Source organism: Serinus canaria, chromosome 1, assembly GCF_022539315.1.
Source record: "Serinus canaria isolate serCan28SL12 chromosome 1, serCan2020, whole genome shotgun sequence".
Lineage (NCBI taxonomy): Eukaryota > Metazoa > Chordata > Aves > Passeriformes > Fringillidae > Serinus > Serinus canaria.
This window is the reverse complement of record NC_066313.1, coordinates 107896473-107913280: the sequence shown is the minus strand read 5'-3', so window position 1 is coordinate 107913280 and position 16808 is coordinate 107896473. Positions and strand designations below refer to the sequence as shown.

General features: G+C 43.3%; 1 protein-coding gene across 1 annotated transcript in view; it reads left to right on the top strand.

Annotated features, from left to right (window-relative positions):
- The window catches only part of LOC103815768 (amine oxidase [flavin-containing] B), a 51346-nt gene extending 41681 nt beyond the window's left edge, over positions 1–9665 (top strand). The window contains exons 11-16 of the mRNA XM_009089606.4: positions 980–1037; positions 1980–2077; positions 3182–3293; positions 4860–4922; positions 5317–5477; positions 8140–9665. Of these exons, the coding sequence (XP_009087854.2) occupies positions 980–1037; positions 1980–2077; positions 3182–3293; positions 4860–4922; positions 5317–5472 (487 nt within the window). The 3' untranslated portion in view covers positions 5473–5477; positions 8140–9665. The remainder of the gene's footprint in view (positions 1–979; positions 1038–1979; positions 2078–3181; positions 3294–4859; positions 4923–5316; positions 5478–8139) is intronic.
- The last annotated feature ends 7143 nt before the right edge of the window (positions 9666–16808 follow it).

Here is a 16808-nt window from a genome sequence, read left to right as displayed (position 1 = left end):
CCTTCCCCCTGCTGCTGCTGGGCTTGACACCAGCCAGCAGCAAAACCACCCCAGGGCCACAGCTCTTCCTGAACTGTAGCAACCTTCACTTTCTTGCTCAAGCTCCAACCTACATGTGAAGGCACCTTCAAGGCCCTTCAAATCATCCTGTTTCTCTTCATCCTCTTTCCATGACATTCTTTGAGTTCAGCTGCTCATGGGGATAGCTGGGCTCATGTAGAGCTGGGTTGCTTCTTGCAGCAATTATGTGTGGTTTCCTCACATGCTTTTATAGCTGAAAGAGGAGCCCCTCACAGTTTCAGAGCTGGGACTCCTGTGTTTCTGTGCCCAGCATGGCTTTTTGTGAGCACTGGATTTTCTTCCAGAGGTAAATGTCTTTCCAGAGCTGTGCTTGCTTTCCATAATTGTTATTTCTTCCTGATCTTCTTGCTTTTGGGGATTGGTGCAGCATGGCTAAGAGTAAGACCCAAGGGCTTAGGAACAAAATTATTGCCCTTGGGGTTTGCTACAGAATAAAGTATATTCAATGATTTATAGACTCATAAACTTAAAACAGGAGGAAATTTTATATAAACAGAAATGAGGTACTGATTCCCTGAGAGCTGCAGTATATTGAGACCTGCATCTTTGTAAGAACAAACTGTAAGTTAGTCTATGTGCCAAGACAAAAAAAGTGCAATGCCTTACTGCTTTTTTCCTGACTGAGTACTTAACTTTTTGGGTAATTTGAGGATTTGGGCTGCTGGAGTTATCCTAAGAGAACAGCTTGCAAAACTGCTGGAAAACCAGCACTTATGCAGCACAGGAGCTCAGGTTATTTCTTGTGATCCAGAGGCTGATGAATTGGGATAGATCCTAAAAAGCTGGAACCTCAAATTCAAGCAGATACAATTCTTGTCCTCTTAGTAGCAGGGTATATTAGAAGGAATTTGTTTTCTCTTTCCTCACAGTGAAGTCTTCTGTTGCTTTTCTCTCTCAGGAAGACGAGGCTATGTGAGCTCTATGCAAAGGTTCTGGGATCAGAGGAAGCTTTACATGTAAGCACAAAATCTCTGAAAATGCACCTTTGGGAAAGGCACCTGCTGTGGGAGCATTTGCTGCCCTCTCTAGGGGAGTGGAGAGAAGAGAGACCATGGAGAGAAGATTATGGCAAGCCTAGTGTTGGGTTTGACAGTGAGGATAAGAACAAGCTTTATCAACATTAATGAAACATTAAGAGGTGGTTTTGTTGATATGTTCTTGCCCAGCTCCATGGCTGGGATTCTCAGTGCTTGTCACCATAAACCTCACTGCTGTCACATGTGACAGGCTTGTTTTCTTCTCTGTCCATGGTGTGTCTTCTCTCTTACTCGTTGTTAAGATCCACTGCTGCATGTGTTGGGTTGTTTTTCTTTTGCCTTTCCCTTGCCTTGTCTTTCCTGTAAAGGCAAATGACTGTTAGGATTGGTGTGATCTCACACTTAGATTATGTGATTAATGCCACTTATACCTTTAAAAACAATTTTACGGAGTTAAAAGTTGTAGACACCAATCTGGAGAACACATGATTTTCAACACAATGATATTGTACACAGAACCATGAAAGTGCTATACTTTTCAGTTTCAACAGTGTGTATTTGTACCCCAGGTACACATTACAAGTATTAGAACTGTATGCATCAGAGGTTAATTTTGCTTCACATGCCTCAGAGCATAAGTATGTGCACAAAGCATAAATTAACATTGACAGATGAAGAGGATTATGCTCTACAATGCTCAGATTAACTAGTTTTTTAGAAAGTGTATTCTTATTTTTAAAAACTCAGGGATTATTGTGTGGAGTTCACACTGTGTTAAGAGACTTGTTAAATGTGCTCATCTTGTCAGATGTTGACATGCAACAAATGATAAACTGCTCTTCTCTGCTCTCTCCTCAGTTCTGTTATTAACTTCCTCGAGACTTTGTCCTTTCCCTGAGTGAATTAATCTCTGTTTTACAGCCTGTGCATTATGAAGAGAAGAACTGGTGTGAAGAGCAGTATTCTGGGGGCTGCTACACAGCCTACTTCCCACCAGGTGTAATGACTCAGTATGGAAGGTACAGTGTCTATTTACAGTGGGCTTTGGAGTGCTAGGATAAGACCAAGTTAATAAATGTCCTCAGAAAGGGTCATAAATTCTCTGTCACTGTTCACTTCATACCTTTAAGATCACTGGGGGATGTTTGAAACAGATGGGATAACCTTCCACTTGTCTCTGTTGGGCTTCATGATGGATGAGTACAGTATCATGAGGGGCTTTTATTCACTCCTGTTATTTGGTGAGTTCAGCTGAGGAGGTTCTGGGAAGGGAGTTGGGAAGCTTCCATAGTCTGCTTACAAAAATGGCTTTGGGTATTTGAGATCAGTGCAACCATTTCAAGCACTCCTTTAGCTGATGATTTAGAAATACTGACAGAGACTTAGTTCTTTCCAACACTGATGGTAATGAGTGATTTCTTTCAACCATTCCTTTCTTTTTAGCAGTGAAAGCTTAATATAGTGATCAGTGAGTCATTGTGCACAGTCCTCTCCCACTTAAGTTTTTGCATGAAAATAAGATTTACCAAGAAGTAAAAGACTTATTTCAGACTGGTGATTTGATTTAGATACACAGGTTTTAATCTGGTAGGAGAGCCATTCTGTTGAAGTTCTTGTAATTTAAAAGTAACTTAAAGCAATAAATCAATTATAACAAAGAGCTTATGGAGGCCTTAGTATTTGAGGTAATTAAAATGATAATTATTGTAGATTCTGGCAAAAATAGAGTTTAAAAATGCTTTTTGTTTATTTACCTATTGCTTCAAATATTATGGGGGTATATTTCAGAATGCTGCACTGTGCCAGTAATGCCTGGCATTGGTACTTATGCCATGGGCTGGAACTGTGAGATAGTGTAAGTCTCATCTCAAAATAGTTGTCCTTTTCACCTGTAGTTGTCATTTTCACCTATGAATGGTGTAAACCTTTAAAAAATATGAACACTGGTGTGTTCAGTGTAAGAAATTAAATGCAACCCAGAGTCCCCCTCCAGCTCCACTCACCCAGCGCTATTATCTTCAAGTGCTTGCTGTCATTTAAAACATTTTAATTCCAGCATTAACCCAGCTATTTCAGTTCTTTCCTGATACAGCTGATGTGACTTTTTGCTTGTGCCCCTCCAGGATCATCCGGCAGCCCGTTGGCAGGATTTATTTTGCTGGCACTGAAACAGCCACTGAGTGGAGTGGATACATGGAGGGGGCTATCCAGGCTGGAGAAAGAGCAGCCAGAGAGGTACAGGGGATGCCCAGGGGACACTGTAAAATGTCCTGTGGAAAATGAAAGATCTTGTGGTTGGAGGGGAAACGAGAACTGAGGGTTGACAGCTTCAGGTGTTCTGAATCTTCATGCAAATCTCTGCAAAGGGGATTGACTTCAAAAAGGATGAAGGTTTTGCACTTAGATTTGGAATGTTAGGAAGCGAAGGGCTCTGGCTATTTTGTCAAACTCTCCCCTTGTTTCTAGGATTAAGTTTTTCTTCTTTTACAGAAGTCCAAAATTCTCCCCCAGTCATTTTTCTCCCAAATCTGTTAATCATTGTACTGAGGGATCCTGGCTGCTAGAGCATGGGAAGAGCTCAGTCCTGCAGCTCTGCACACCAAGCCAGGCCCTTCCTCAGTGTTTCCAACACAGTGATGTTCCACTGAGACAGCCTTAACAGAGTCACTAAACAAGGATTTAGATATTTTTCTTCTGAGAAAATGCCCATTATTTTTTCCTGAGTATTTTCCAGAACATTACAGTTTATGGAGCAGCAAAAGAAACTTAATCTTTGTTTTATGAGGTGAAGGGAACCTCATGGCTAAAAACTAGTCAAGGAACACAAATTGTCCTGGAAGGAATGTGGAGAGTTCATCTAGTCCCAAGAGACAGAGATCAATTGTTTATAAATTATCCCATTTGAGAAAGTTGTACCTAAGGTGCTCCTGGAAAGCCCCAGAGGTCTCATGACCTCACTGATATAAGGACATTGCAGCAGAACCTCCTCAGTAGAGGACTAGATAGGTGCATTTGACTGGAAAAAAATTTGATGTTTTCCTTTCCTTATTTACTTATGAAAGGAAAACATTGAAAATTCGGTGCTTCTCACTCTCCTGCATTGAAGAGTTCATGTTGTCCATGAGCCTTGTCTACACTAAAAGGCCCTTGTAAAAGATGTTAAATCTTAAATCTACAAGTGCCTGGAATAGAGAAAACATTATAATCACCACCTCCATTTTATTTCACTGTAGAAGAAGCTAATCTTGCTATCTTCCCTGAATATAATTTCAAAGAGTCTTTGCTATCCTTGTGATCTCTGCTATCTTTGATACTTTGAATGGGATCTTTCCCATTGCAAAGGTTTCAGTTTTAGTTTTGCTTTTCTCTCCCTGAAAGTAGTGGTCTGTCACCACTCCCAGGATGCTGTTCCTCTTCCTACATCAGGATAAAATTTGCAAAACAAGCTGTTCCTTGTAGCTGGTGTCTTCATGCCTCACTTTGCCATGAGTGTCTGCTTAACTCTTAGTCATAATCACATTATCCTGTTCCCCTGGGACTGGCCAGATTCCAGTATCTTGCATGGACTAACTAAGCATAAAGAGATTTTTCTATATTCCACCAGAAGGAGTGTCTTATTAAATATCAGCCCTCTACAGAAATAAGTTTTAAAAGGTTGAGTTTTCTTTTAAAATTTGAATACACTGTGATTTATGTGCTCAGTCATGCCATTTTTAAACAACCATTGAAGCCAGTTTTGGTTTTTTTTTTTCCTGTCTTGAAGAATCAGTGGTACTTTTTGAGAATGTTATTTATTTTCAGATACTGTTTGCTATGAGGAAAATCCCAGACAGTGAAATCTGGAAGCCAGAACCTGAATCAGTTGTAAGTATTTATGAAGATAAAATGGATTGGATTTTTTTTCTGCTGTTTTGCTGATGAGATAAATTTTTTTGTCTGTTTTTATGTAAGTTCACTGAATCAAAGCCACAATAAACTTCCCCTTATTCACTAAAACTTCCCTTCCCTAAAAAAGGAAGAGGATACAAACCCATGTGACAAGCCTGTAAGGCAGGATTGGAAAGAGCTGCAGTTCTTAACTGGGCTGTGAATCCTTTCCATGTGTGTGTTCCTCCCTTTAACTGAGCAGAAATCTGGATATACTGCTTCTTGATAAGATATTACTGCTTCAGTTCTGTTCCTGCTGCAAGAATCTCTTTGATTTATATCCCTCCTCACAGTGGAGGTGCAATGTGGATAATGGATGTTCTCCCCACAGGATGTGCCAGCTTTGCCCATCACTACAACCTTCTGGGAGAGGAACTTGCCATCTGTGCCAGGACTGCTAAAGCTGATTGGATTTTCCACTTTCTTCACCTCTGTGGCTGCAGCTGGGTTATTTGCCTACAAAAAGGGACTTCTGGTTCGAAACTGAAAAAGGTGCCAGCTCAATGCCTTACAAATGAAGGGTTTTTCTCTTTTTTTTTTTTTCTCTTTTTTATTTTTTGTCATGTACTTTTCTGTCTCCAAAATCTGAGGAAGAGGTGAAGACAGTAGAGAAAATAGGCAAGAGGGAAGGGATATAGGAAAGGGATCCATATTGAAAAAGAACCCCTAGAGTCCAGGACTACTTCCAGCAGCCACTTCTTGGTTGTTGAGTTTCTGGGGTACCAAGTGTTATCACCTTGAGCTTTTGATCTAGATCTCAGAACGGAAGTGACAAAATACCTCTCTGAAGCCTTTTCTGGTGAGATTTCTGGTTGGTTTTACTCCTCTGTCAAACCAGACCCTGAACCCCAAGTCTCCACAGACTTTATTTGTACTGTACTGTACAACAAAATCTTTAGTTGTAAACAAAGGATTTCTGCCTTCCTGTGGGGTAGACTGAGAAAAGAAATCCAGAGCTTACAGAATAATCAGATAGTTCATGCAAATTACTGGCAAGAAACTGTTAGTGGTTTTATTCCTTACCCAAGGAGCACCTAAGGGATGAGCCAGGCTAAATTCATCTATCCTAACCATGCAGCCCTAGGATGCTGGCATTTCCAGTGGCATATATGTCCTACAGTGAGCTAAAGGACAAAAGTTCTGCTGTGTTTGGCAATGTGGTTGAATTTCAGACTCCCCAGATGTGTTCACAGCTGCCTGGCACAGCAGAGCTCCTGTCCAGTGGAGTCTGTCTGTCCCTGTGAGCACCTTGAGGCTGTCTCTTGCCTGCTAGGGCACAATGGGCTCGAAAATGTAGTGTTAGCCTTAAACAAACAAAGCAGAAGAAAAACAAAACAAAAGAAAAACAAACAAAACAAAACAAAAAACCCCCAAATTATTTGCCCCCAAACTCTTGCTTCATGCTGAACACAGTTTTGCTGATTTAGAGTTTTGGTCTTTCCTAACAACCATATTGATGGGATTAGCAGTTCCACTTCTGCCTACTGTGCTGTGTTGCACTGACTATGCACTTTTGGTAACTAATAAGGGATCTAAATGATAGTGAGATCAAAGAGAACTGTGGATTGGAGAGTCACATGCAAGTGCTTCTGCTCTCCACAGCTGGGTACTGTTCAAACAATGGGGGAAAAAAAAAAAAAAGAAGATAGAAAGAAGGCAGTATGAAGGGGTAGGGGGAGAAGTTAAAAAAAAGAAAAATCCATCCACCAAAACCTTAGTGCCTACTTGTCAATGTGTTGGTACCTTGTTCTAGATATTTTTGCTGTGTTACCTGTGCACAAGATGAAACAGGGAGACACAGGTGTGGCTGAGAATAAGATCTGGTGTACATGAAGTTGGAGATGTCTGGAATTTTTCAGAGCCTGTTTGTTGCACTTCCCCCTTCAAGGAGTAGCAATTTATATGTAAAAAATATTGGATTGCAGTAAAAAGCCATGAAGGGAAATATAATAATAACTTCAGCAACTGGTGTGAGCAGACGGTGGAGGAGCTGTATCACCAGTCTCAGGCAGAGTTTTTGGGCTAGCATCTGATCTTACTTGTATAGAGCACTACTTTGTTCTCCAAATAGTCCCATGGAAATGCACTGAACTGCTTGGAAAGCTGTAATATTTGTGAGCAGCACCTCGCTTTCTGGCCCTTAGGTTTTGTTCTTTTTAACTTGATGTGCTGGTTAAACATCATCTCATAGCAGCAGCTTGGATTTTATCACAAATGAATAGCCTCATAACAGCCTTTTAAAATGCATGGGGGAACTTTTCAGGCATAAAGATCTTTAAGGCAGAGGAGGAGTGCAGCAGTGTGCATATGGCCTCTCTGGTTGTATCACATGGAGCTCTAATTTGCTGGGACATTTGCCTACTGCAGAGAGCTTCTATGTGGCTTTCTCTGCCTGTGATTTATTTACTACATGAATTAGGAACTGAAAACTGAATGGGAAGTACAGAGCTTTGGCAACTCACACAATTCTCAGGCCAGAAATAAACTTAGGAACCTAAATTTGGGAAGGTATTTTTGAAGTCCTGGCCCCAATATTTGCAAGTGCTAGACAGTGAATACATAGATTACATATAAAGAGCTGCTGCATTTGCAGATGATTTTTCTGCCAAAACTGTTTGGAATTCAGGTCCTGCTTCTGCCCTAGAAATACTCCACATTCTCTAAAGGGGAGCAAATTCATGAAATTAATGAGGATAAATCGATTTTATTCACATCCAGAATGTATTTCTCTCTTCTTTGCTCCTGAACCTGGCAGAAGTTTTTCCAGTTTAACAAGATCAGGGGACACAGGGGGAGAAATTCCAATCAAAACCAGAAATTGGGTAGTTAAAACTGAACTGAATCATAACTTAAGCTTTTCATGAGAATGGCCAATTAAAAAAAATATTGAAAAGTTTCCATACTTATAAGCCTTTTTTATTCTTAGTTTCAAAGTGAAAGAAAAATGGAAAAAAAAATATAAAGCAGTCCCACAAAGCATGTCTCATCTTAATCTGCCACAACTAAAGTAGGTGAGAGAGGGATTTATTCAAATTAATTTATTAAAAATAAATTTGGATTCTCTGAGATTTCTAATTAAATCTGGTTGGAGCTGGGAGGTCTGAATTGTGATGTCTGTATTAACCCTCTAAAATCTCTGTCTTCTTCCTTGCAGACTGCCAAAGCTTTTGGAAAGCTCTCTCTGTCTTTACAGCCGTGTCTTGCTATGATTGTTCTGTGGACCTTCCACCACTATGGGATTAAAAAAGATTTGCCACTGTTTTCTCAACATTTCCACACAAAAGGAATATGTGGCACCTTGTGTACATGGATGCCAGCCTGATGAGGGAATTGACAAATGGAGGTAGAGAATTAAGCTGCTTCCCTGTGGGTAGAGGGAACTGTTAGCACTGGTTTACATTTTTGAAATTAAAATTCATGCCAACCCTTTGAAGAGAGGAATGAAGTCTGTTGTAATGGATAACCAGTTGTGCTGTATTCTTAATTTATTAACACAATTGATCAGAAAGCTGCTATCATGAAAGTTCCAAGAGTTTACCAGCTTTGTAAAATGTACTATAGGAACAATCATGGAAATAATTGTATTTGTCTCTTACAAACTGGACTGTGTTACCGTCCATATTTTGTATTTGTAATGCTCATAAGAGTTTAAAAACAAATATTCATTTCTTCTACACTGTTCTGATAGCCACTGTACATTTCAAGGAATGATGGGTCATGGCATAAAAATCCATGTTAACCAAAGTACTTGAAATCTAATTGTATAGACTACTCAACAATAACAAGGATGTGAGCAATCTGAGGCAGCCCCCTTGTCTTCCCTTTAGTTTGTGCATTTTTTTCCCCAGTGCAGATATTGATTCCAAATAGCACATCTGCTCTCAATACAAAGACATGAATCATGTAAGTTCCTCTCTGAGCATTGTCCATCACTGGAACCCATGGCCTGGACAGGAAACCATGGGGCTTAAAGAAATCTTTCTGTGTCCACAGTGGGACTGTTGTTTCACTGAAGTGAGCTTTACAGATGTGCAGAAATGTTAAGATATTTTCCCCTTTTCTGAGACCTGTAATATTCAGTAATATTTTTGAGGAAGGAGGAATGGTATGACCTCCAGAAATACTGGGGAGCCAAGATTAAATAACAGACCTGCCACTGCTGTTGGGCAAGAAGCAAACCCCCTCAAACCACAGGTGACAAACATTCACAGATAAACCTGACCTAGGTTCTAATGAACTAACATTCCCTCTCCTGTCTCCACCACCTCAAGATCACCCTGATCTTCCTTCTGTTGAAGAACAGAGTGTAAAAATGAGACAGCCAAAGCAGCCTGGCTTTCCAAGTGTCTCTGCAGTGAATTCCTTTAGGCGTTGTCTTAGACTGCCACTTGTGGCGTGTCTGCTGTGCTCCTGTGCAGCTCAGTGCTCAGTGGTGCCTGCCTCTGTGTTTTGGAAAATAGACTTAAAAAGAGTGACTTCACTTTGCAGGAATATATATGCTGTGTGTGTGATGAATTTGTGCCTTTTATAACTGTAGCATTTTCTAAAGTGCCTCTGTGGTGACTGTCTCCCTTGGTTTCCTTCTTCAGCTCTCTTTTAAATAGGCTCTGCAGATATTTTTATCTGACAGCTGTGAAATTTTTTTAACCTTAATTGGAATCAATAAATATTGTCATGTCACATGTGTTGTTTGAAGTTTTCTTTCGTGGAAGCCCCTTTTGCCTTGGTTGCAGTGGTACTTACTGACACAGCATTTTGCATTTCACACTGAAACCTGGAACTTCAGCTTTTCTTAGTAAAGAAAACTCTGTAAAGGAGAGTGTGAAAGAAAAAAATACAAGCCCACCCAAGCAATCCCCCCAAAACAGTGCAAAAAAACCCCACTCAACCCCTTAAATACACAATTTAAAAAAAAAAATCAAACCACATTTGATAGCAGTATAGATGACCAATTCTCTTACACTTAAGAATTAGTTTTTACTATTATAGGGCAGGTGGTTCAAACTGAACATGAGAAGAAAGAGACCTTGTACCAAATACTGTGTGATGCAAACATAAAAACCCTAGAAGAAAAGAGAGACCAAAATCATCTAATTTCACCTGCTAGCTCAATGTCAGTGCTAGAGAGATAAAACTGAAGAAGAAATTTTCTCCAGGAAAGGGACCTGTGTTGCACAAAACTGTTGGCCATGAATACTGGAGAAAGTGTAACCATCCATGTGAAAAACAGCTGAAGTGTGCAGTGCTCTTTCTATAGGCTTAACTTTCAGCATTACAAGTTATAAAGGAGCACAAATACAATGCAAGCAAGCACCCTCAACTAATCCTTCACACACTCTCTAAAGCATCTGTCCCCTAAGAAACCTGTCAGAACCAGCATTTCACAGCCCTCAAAGCAGCCAGCAAGTGGTTATGCCTCTAAAACATTGCTGCTGTACTGGGTTTGTGTGGCCAAAAAGGTTCAGGAAGCTGGGGGGCTACAGGGGTGGTTTCTGTGAGAAGATGCTGCAAACGTCCCCCATGCCCAGCAGAGCCAATCCCTGACAGCTCCAGCATAGACCCACTGCTGGCCAGGGCTGGGCCAATTGGAAAAGGTGGTAACACCTCTGGGATAACAAATTCAGGAAGGAAAAAAAATTATAGTGCAGATGTAATTGGAGCCAGAGAAGAGGAGGATGAGAATGTGTGAGAGGAAGAGCCCTGCACACACCAAGGTCAGGACACAGGGAGGGGCAGGAGCTGCTCCAGGGGCTGGAGCTGGGATTCCCCTGCAGCCCTGGTGAGACCCTGGTGGGGCAGCTGTGCCCCTGCAGCCCAGGAGGGCACAGGGGTGCAGAGATCACCTGCAGCCAGGAGGGCACAGGGGTGCAGAGATCACCTGCAGCCCAGGAGGGCACAGGGGTGCAGAGATCACCTGCAGCCAGGAGGGCACAGGGGTGCAGAGATCACCTGCAGCCCAGGGAGGGCACAGGGGTGCAGAGATCACCTGCAGCCAGGAGGGCACAGGGGTGCAGAGATCACCTGCAGCCAGGAGAGCACAGGGGTGCAGAGATCACCTGCAGCCAGGAGGGCACAGGGGTGCAGAGATCACCTGCAGCCAGGAGGGCACAGGGGTGCAGAGATCACCTGCAGCCCAGGAGGGCCCAGGGGTGCAGAGATCACCTGCAGCCCAGGGAGGAGACCCAGAATGGGCACGGGGATGCTGAGAGGAGGCTGTGACCCCATGGGAGGCCCATGAAGAGCAGCCCAGCCTGGAGCAGGTTTCCTGGCAGGACTTGTGACCCTGTGGGGGACCCACATTGGAGCAGGCTGTGCCTGAGGGACTGACCCTGTGGAAGAGTGACCAACATTGCAGCAATTTGTGGAGATCTGTTGTCTGTGGGATGGACTCACATTGCAGAAGCTCATGGAGAGCTGTCTCCCATGGGAGGGATCCCACATGGAGCAGGGGAAGGACTCCTCTCCCTGAGCAGTGGCAGCAGCAATGTGTGATGAACTGCCCATCACCCCATTCCCCATCTCCCTGTGCCCCTGGGGGGAGGAGGGAGAGCTGGGAAGCAGAGAGGGATGGGAGGAAGTTGTGTTTGCAATTTATTTTTACTTCTCATTATCCTGCTTTGATTTTGTTGCTAATAAATTCAATTACTATGCTCAAGCTCAGCCTGTTTTGCCCATGATGGCATTTGATGAGTTTTCTCTCCCTGCCCTATCTTGACTCATGAACCATTTGTTATATTTTCTCTCCTCTGTCCACCTGAGGAGGGGAGTGACAGAGTGACTTTGGTGGCTGTCTGGCATCCAGCCAGGGTCAAGCCACCACAGTGTTTTGATGCTGAAAACCAGGATCATGGGGATTTTGAGATAAGGATGGTAATTGGGAAAGTTTGGGCAAAATGTGGACTGAAAATTGTTAGAGAGTAGAATGTTCATGGTGAATTTTGGCTGTAATTGGGGTAAAGGCACAAAGGGTGGATTTTGAGTGAATTGCCAATTTTTTTTCTGTGTTGTGATGATGTTATTTTGATTTTTGTGTGGGGAACTTTTGTCTTTGGTTGGTTTTGTTGATGGGAGTGCAGGTTGTGTGATGGATGTGGATTTTAATGATAATTCTTAAATAGTTAAATATGTGATTCACAGAGTTGAGGGGTGGAAAGTAGAGTCAGATTTGACCTACCTTTTTAACCCTTTGTTCAGACATATCCTCCTGGAGCATCCCAGAGGACATAACTGAAATGCTATTATTATTATTTTAATTATTTACAACACTTCAGTGTGCATTTCAAAGAGACTGTGTTAGCCAAGGGGTTCTTCAGGATTTCCATCAGTCCAGTGTGCAGAAAATTAATGTGGACAGATTAATACAGAAGAAATCAATTTTGTTTAACATCTGTAAAAGATACAAATATGATTTCCCAAGAAACCAATTAGAAATCTCACTCATTGTTTAGAAGAGGATGGGATATGTGTGCAAATTATTTGGTTAAATCATGCAAAACTCAGTGCTACAAGAGCTGAGGATAATTTTTTCTTCTTGTCTTTTGTAATTCTCCCAATTGCTCATCTGGAGCAGATCCCAAAATGTTGGAGGGACTGATGAGTTTTGCCCTCTGGCTCAAGACAGGATAAATTCTCCCTGAGCCTGTGGCATTGCCTCAGAAAATCCCAAAATCCCAGAATGATAGGTCTCAGATGGCAGAACCAAAGTACAGTTTGGTATCTGCTAGGAAAAAACCACATTTTTTCTCAGGTTGGTCCTGCTCTGTGGTGTGGGTGTGGAGGGAGGTTCCTCATCCTCCTCTGCTGTCTGAACCCATGTAGGTACTGTAGGACTCCCACAGACTTGTCCTTCTCTCTCTGTGTCCGTGTAGGAGGGATGGATGGGATTTTGAAATTCTGTTATTGGGTGGAATTGACTTGCATCTCACTTCTCCTGCAAAGAGCTCAAATTTTCCCACCTAGGGGACAACTCATGAGCTAAAACTCAGTGGCCTTGTGCCTCTCAGGCATTCAAGGGCACCCTGTTCAGCCTCCTGCTGCTGCCCCAAAAGGAGGCAGCTCTTCCAGAGGCCCTAGAGAACTGTCCTAAACCAGCCCTGCCCAGGCACAGATGATCTTTGGGTACCAAACCTGGCAGCTTCTACCTCCCACCAGCTGCTGATGGCAATTAGGAACTTGTGGGGGCATTTAGCTTTGAAGAAGTGCACCAGGGATGATGTGGGCTCTGGGAATCTAACATGGTGCATGCTAACAGGTAGCTGCACATATAATGTGTTAATACTCAGCTGTCCTTTACCCAGGCAGGCTATAGATGAATTTGCCTGTCCCTGGAAACAGAGCCATGATATTCTAGTCATAATATTAGCAGAGTTTCCTAGAAAAGCCTTCAGTTAGCAGCTGAGTGCCAAGATAAGCTGTAAAAAAATACACCTGAGTAAGAGGCTTTGTAAGTTGATTTTAGTGTGCATGGTTTGTGCAGTCAGTAGCAATAAGCTACTCTGAAGCTAGGCTAGAAAAAGCTCGAAAAATAATTTTAAAAAATAACCATAAAATAGTTTGGGTTGGAGGGGATGTAGAAAGGGGTTCTTTCTAGGTCACCCAGTCCAAACCCCCTGCCATGGACAGGGACATCTTCAACGAAACCAGGGTGCTCAGAGCCCCATCCAGCCTAGCCTTTAACGTTTCCAGGAGTGGGTCATCTACAACTTCTCTGGGCAACCAGTTCCATTTTTTTTACCCTATTTCTAATCTAAATCTGTCTTCTTTTAGTATAAGACCCTCTGATCTCTCACAACAAGCATTGCCAAGAAGTCCCTCTCCAGCCCTTTTAGGTAATGGAAGGTTCTCTGAGGTCTCCCCAGTGCCTTCTCTTCCCCAGGCTGAGCAGCCCCAATTCTCTCAGCCTGTTCTTATGGGGGAGGTGCCCCAGTCCTGTCATCAACTTAGTGACCCTCCCCTGGCCCCACTCCAGCAGGTCCATGTAAAAATACCTGTGAAACACACACTGCTTCATCTGCTGGGACTGTACCCAGTGCCAAGCTCATCCCAGTCCTCCATTCCTCCTGGCACTGCTGAAAGAAGCAAACCAAGTTGTTTTGAGTCCAAGCTGGTCACACCCTGTGTTTTGACAGAAGGTGAGATGCTGTTTCTAATTTAGAAGCAAAGGTATAAGCTTTCTTCCAGGGCTGGTTTTTTGCTGTGTGCACAGTGAATTTTCTGATAGCAATGTTTCTAATCCTTTCTTAGCAGAACAGCCCTAACAAAATAATCCATTTCCATCCAGCTCCATTTACTCTGACATCTGCAGGCTCTGTAGACTCCTTCCCACCATCCCTGCAGGTTTGTGGGGGAGAAAAGCCTCATCCAAATCCAAGTGATCCATTCATCTGACCCACAGCAGAGAGGGGCTGAGCAAACACAGACCAGCCTCCTCTGCCTGAGGGCATAATCTTATGGAACTTCAGCAGTGTCTTTGAGAGAGGGAGTGTCTCTGAGTCCCTGCAGCAGCAGAGACTCCAAGAAGCACTTGAGGAAGTGGTACCCAGCAGAAACAGCAGCCTTTGGATGATTTGGTTTGTCAAGTGGCTCTGTTTGCCCCTCTGCCTACTGGGATTTAACACTGCACTTGAATATGCTCTGGTGCTTGGCTGGCAGGGAGCAGGGAGAAGGAAACATATCAATAATGCACTGAGGCATCCTTGTCAGCCCTCAGGCTGTGCCCAATTTGCATATGCTCCAAGCTGTAAGAAAACACTTTGCACAGCAGTGTTGCATTTAGCAGAAATTACATTATAATTTCAGATGTAGAATCTTCTGTTCCAGGTCTGAGGCAGGGAGGTGTCCCAGTGGGCTGTGCAGTCATTATCTTAAACAATTGAAATGCATGCTTGTACTTCATCAAAATCAAAGGAAGACATTACTCCAGCCTCCACTTGCCAATTAATTCCAGAGTGGAGCAAGACTATTTAACTAAATTAGAAACTATATTATTTCCCAATAATTCTTTATGAGATGGAGTTTGACCAGAGCAATTTTTCAGAGTGTGCATATTTGAGCCAGCACCTCTATCCATCTCTGCAAAGCAAACTGCCCCCACAGAAACTCCCTTCTCTGAGAAGGAGAATGCCCAGGTGCATTTAGGATCTGTGCTCACTCTTTTCTTCCTGCTCCTTTCTGCTGCCCAGCAGGAGACAGGACTCCAGCTGCCCTTTGGAGGAAGTTTTGCAGAGCTGGCAGGGCTTGGTGTCTCTGCCACTTCACTGCCCTGATTTCTGCCAGGAACTGGACAGGGCCAGGAGGCAGAGGCTGCAGGGATGGAGCCTGACTTCCTCTGCTTCCTCCAGGGTGGCACATCAGAGCTTGGAGATGAGTGAGAACTAACGCTTAAAGCTGGGGATGTGCATCATTTCCCTTTAGTGTGCTTCTCTTCCAGAGTTCAGCAGCAAGGGGGAACACCAGGGCAGAAATGCCCACAGAGACCTTCCTGCAAACCAAAGTGTGAAGCTCCTGACACATATTTTTTGTGTGAGGGCATAAAATATTGCTGTGAGGGAGCCCAGAAGATGACAGCCTTTGTTTCAGCCTGTGCCACGCTGCTGAGCTGGCCAAGCTTCAGCTCAGCTGTCTGCAGCTGGTGTCTGCTGACACAAGTCCTCTTCAAATGCCAGCCTCTGCCTTTTGGGATTCAGCCAGGTGTCCTGGATTTAACCAAGGTTTTGATGAAAATGATGGGGCTCAGGCTATAATCCAAGGAGTTTTCAAGTGAGTGATCCGGTCAGAGAAGTCCAAATGCCAACACAAGCAATAATTATCTCCTTTGCTTCATTTTCAACCTCATCTCAAGTGGCAGCTGCCCTCTTGTACTGTGAGTGGCAGGCATATTTCATAAAAAAGAGCTGTGGGAAGATACAGATGGCAAAGGGCATCTGTCTTATATTTTCTTGTGCTTGGTAAGGTCAGAGACAGAGGAAATTCATGTCCCTGTCTGATCTGTTCATTACAGACCAGGGAACACCACATCCCTGGGACTCTGGAAGAACAGATGTGTGGCTTGAAGGCACTGCTGGCACCCAGCAAGGTGCTAGCCCCACTGCTAAAGCTTCCCTCTCCTCTCATGTGTAATGGGCTCTCTCTTGGGAAACTTCTTTCCCTGCTCCTTCTATGTGTCCTGGGTTGTTCTGTCTCTGTTATGTAAGATGAGTCGAAAAAAACCAAAACAAAGAGAGCAAGGAACAGGGAACAGAACCTGGAAAGTCAAGCACTACAAATAAAGAGCAGAATAGGAACTGCAGCTGGAGCCCAAAGCATTTGGTGCCAAGTGCAGGAGCTGAGTGGGAACAGAAAAAGTTACAGTTCACTCACAAAGAGCACATTTGGTTCCCCTCCTGGATTTTCACCAAGATGAAATTTCCTTTCTCTCTGTGTGTCTGTGTGAAAAGCAACTGTTGCAGGGGAGAAAGAGCCCACAAGGAAGAGAACTGAATATAGCCATGTTTCACAGTAGAGGACTCTCTGGTTTGTTTTTTGTTTGTTTTTGTGAAGCTTGGAGCTGAACTGTGCAGAGAGCATAAAACCAGTCCCCAGCTTGACCCCAGCATGGTTTCTGGCTGAGGAAAGCCCTTGCTGCCAGGCATCAGAACCTGGTCAATGGGACATGGGAACCAGCTGGTGGGAAACTGGGGGTTGAGATGTGTCAGACTGTGCTGGCACATCACCCTGCTGCTATTTTTGTTCAAATACTCAATGCTAATTTTGTCAGTAGTTGGGGGGGTATGTTTGATCCTAGGAAAAGAGATCAAGTACAAACCTGGGGGCTGAATCAAATGT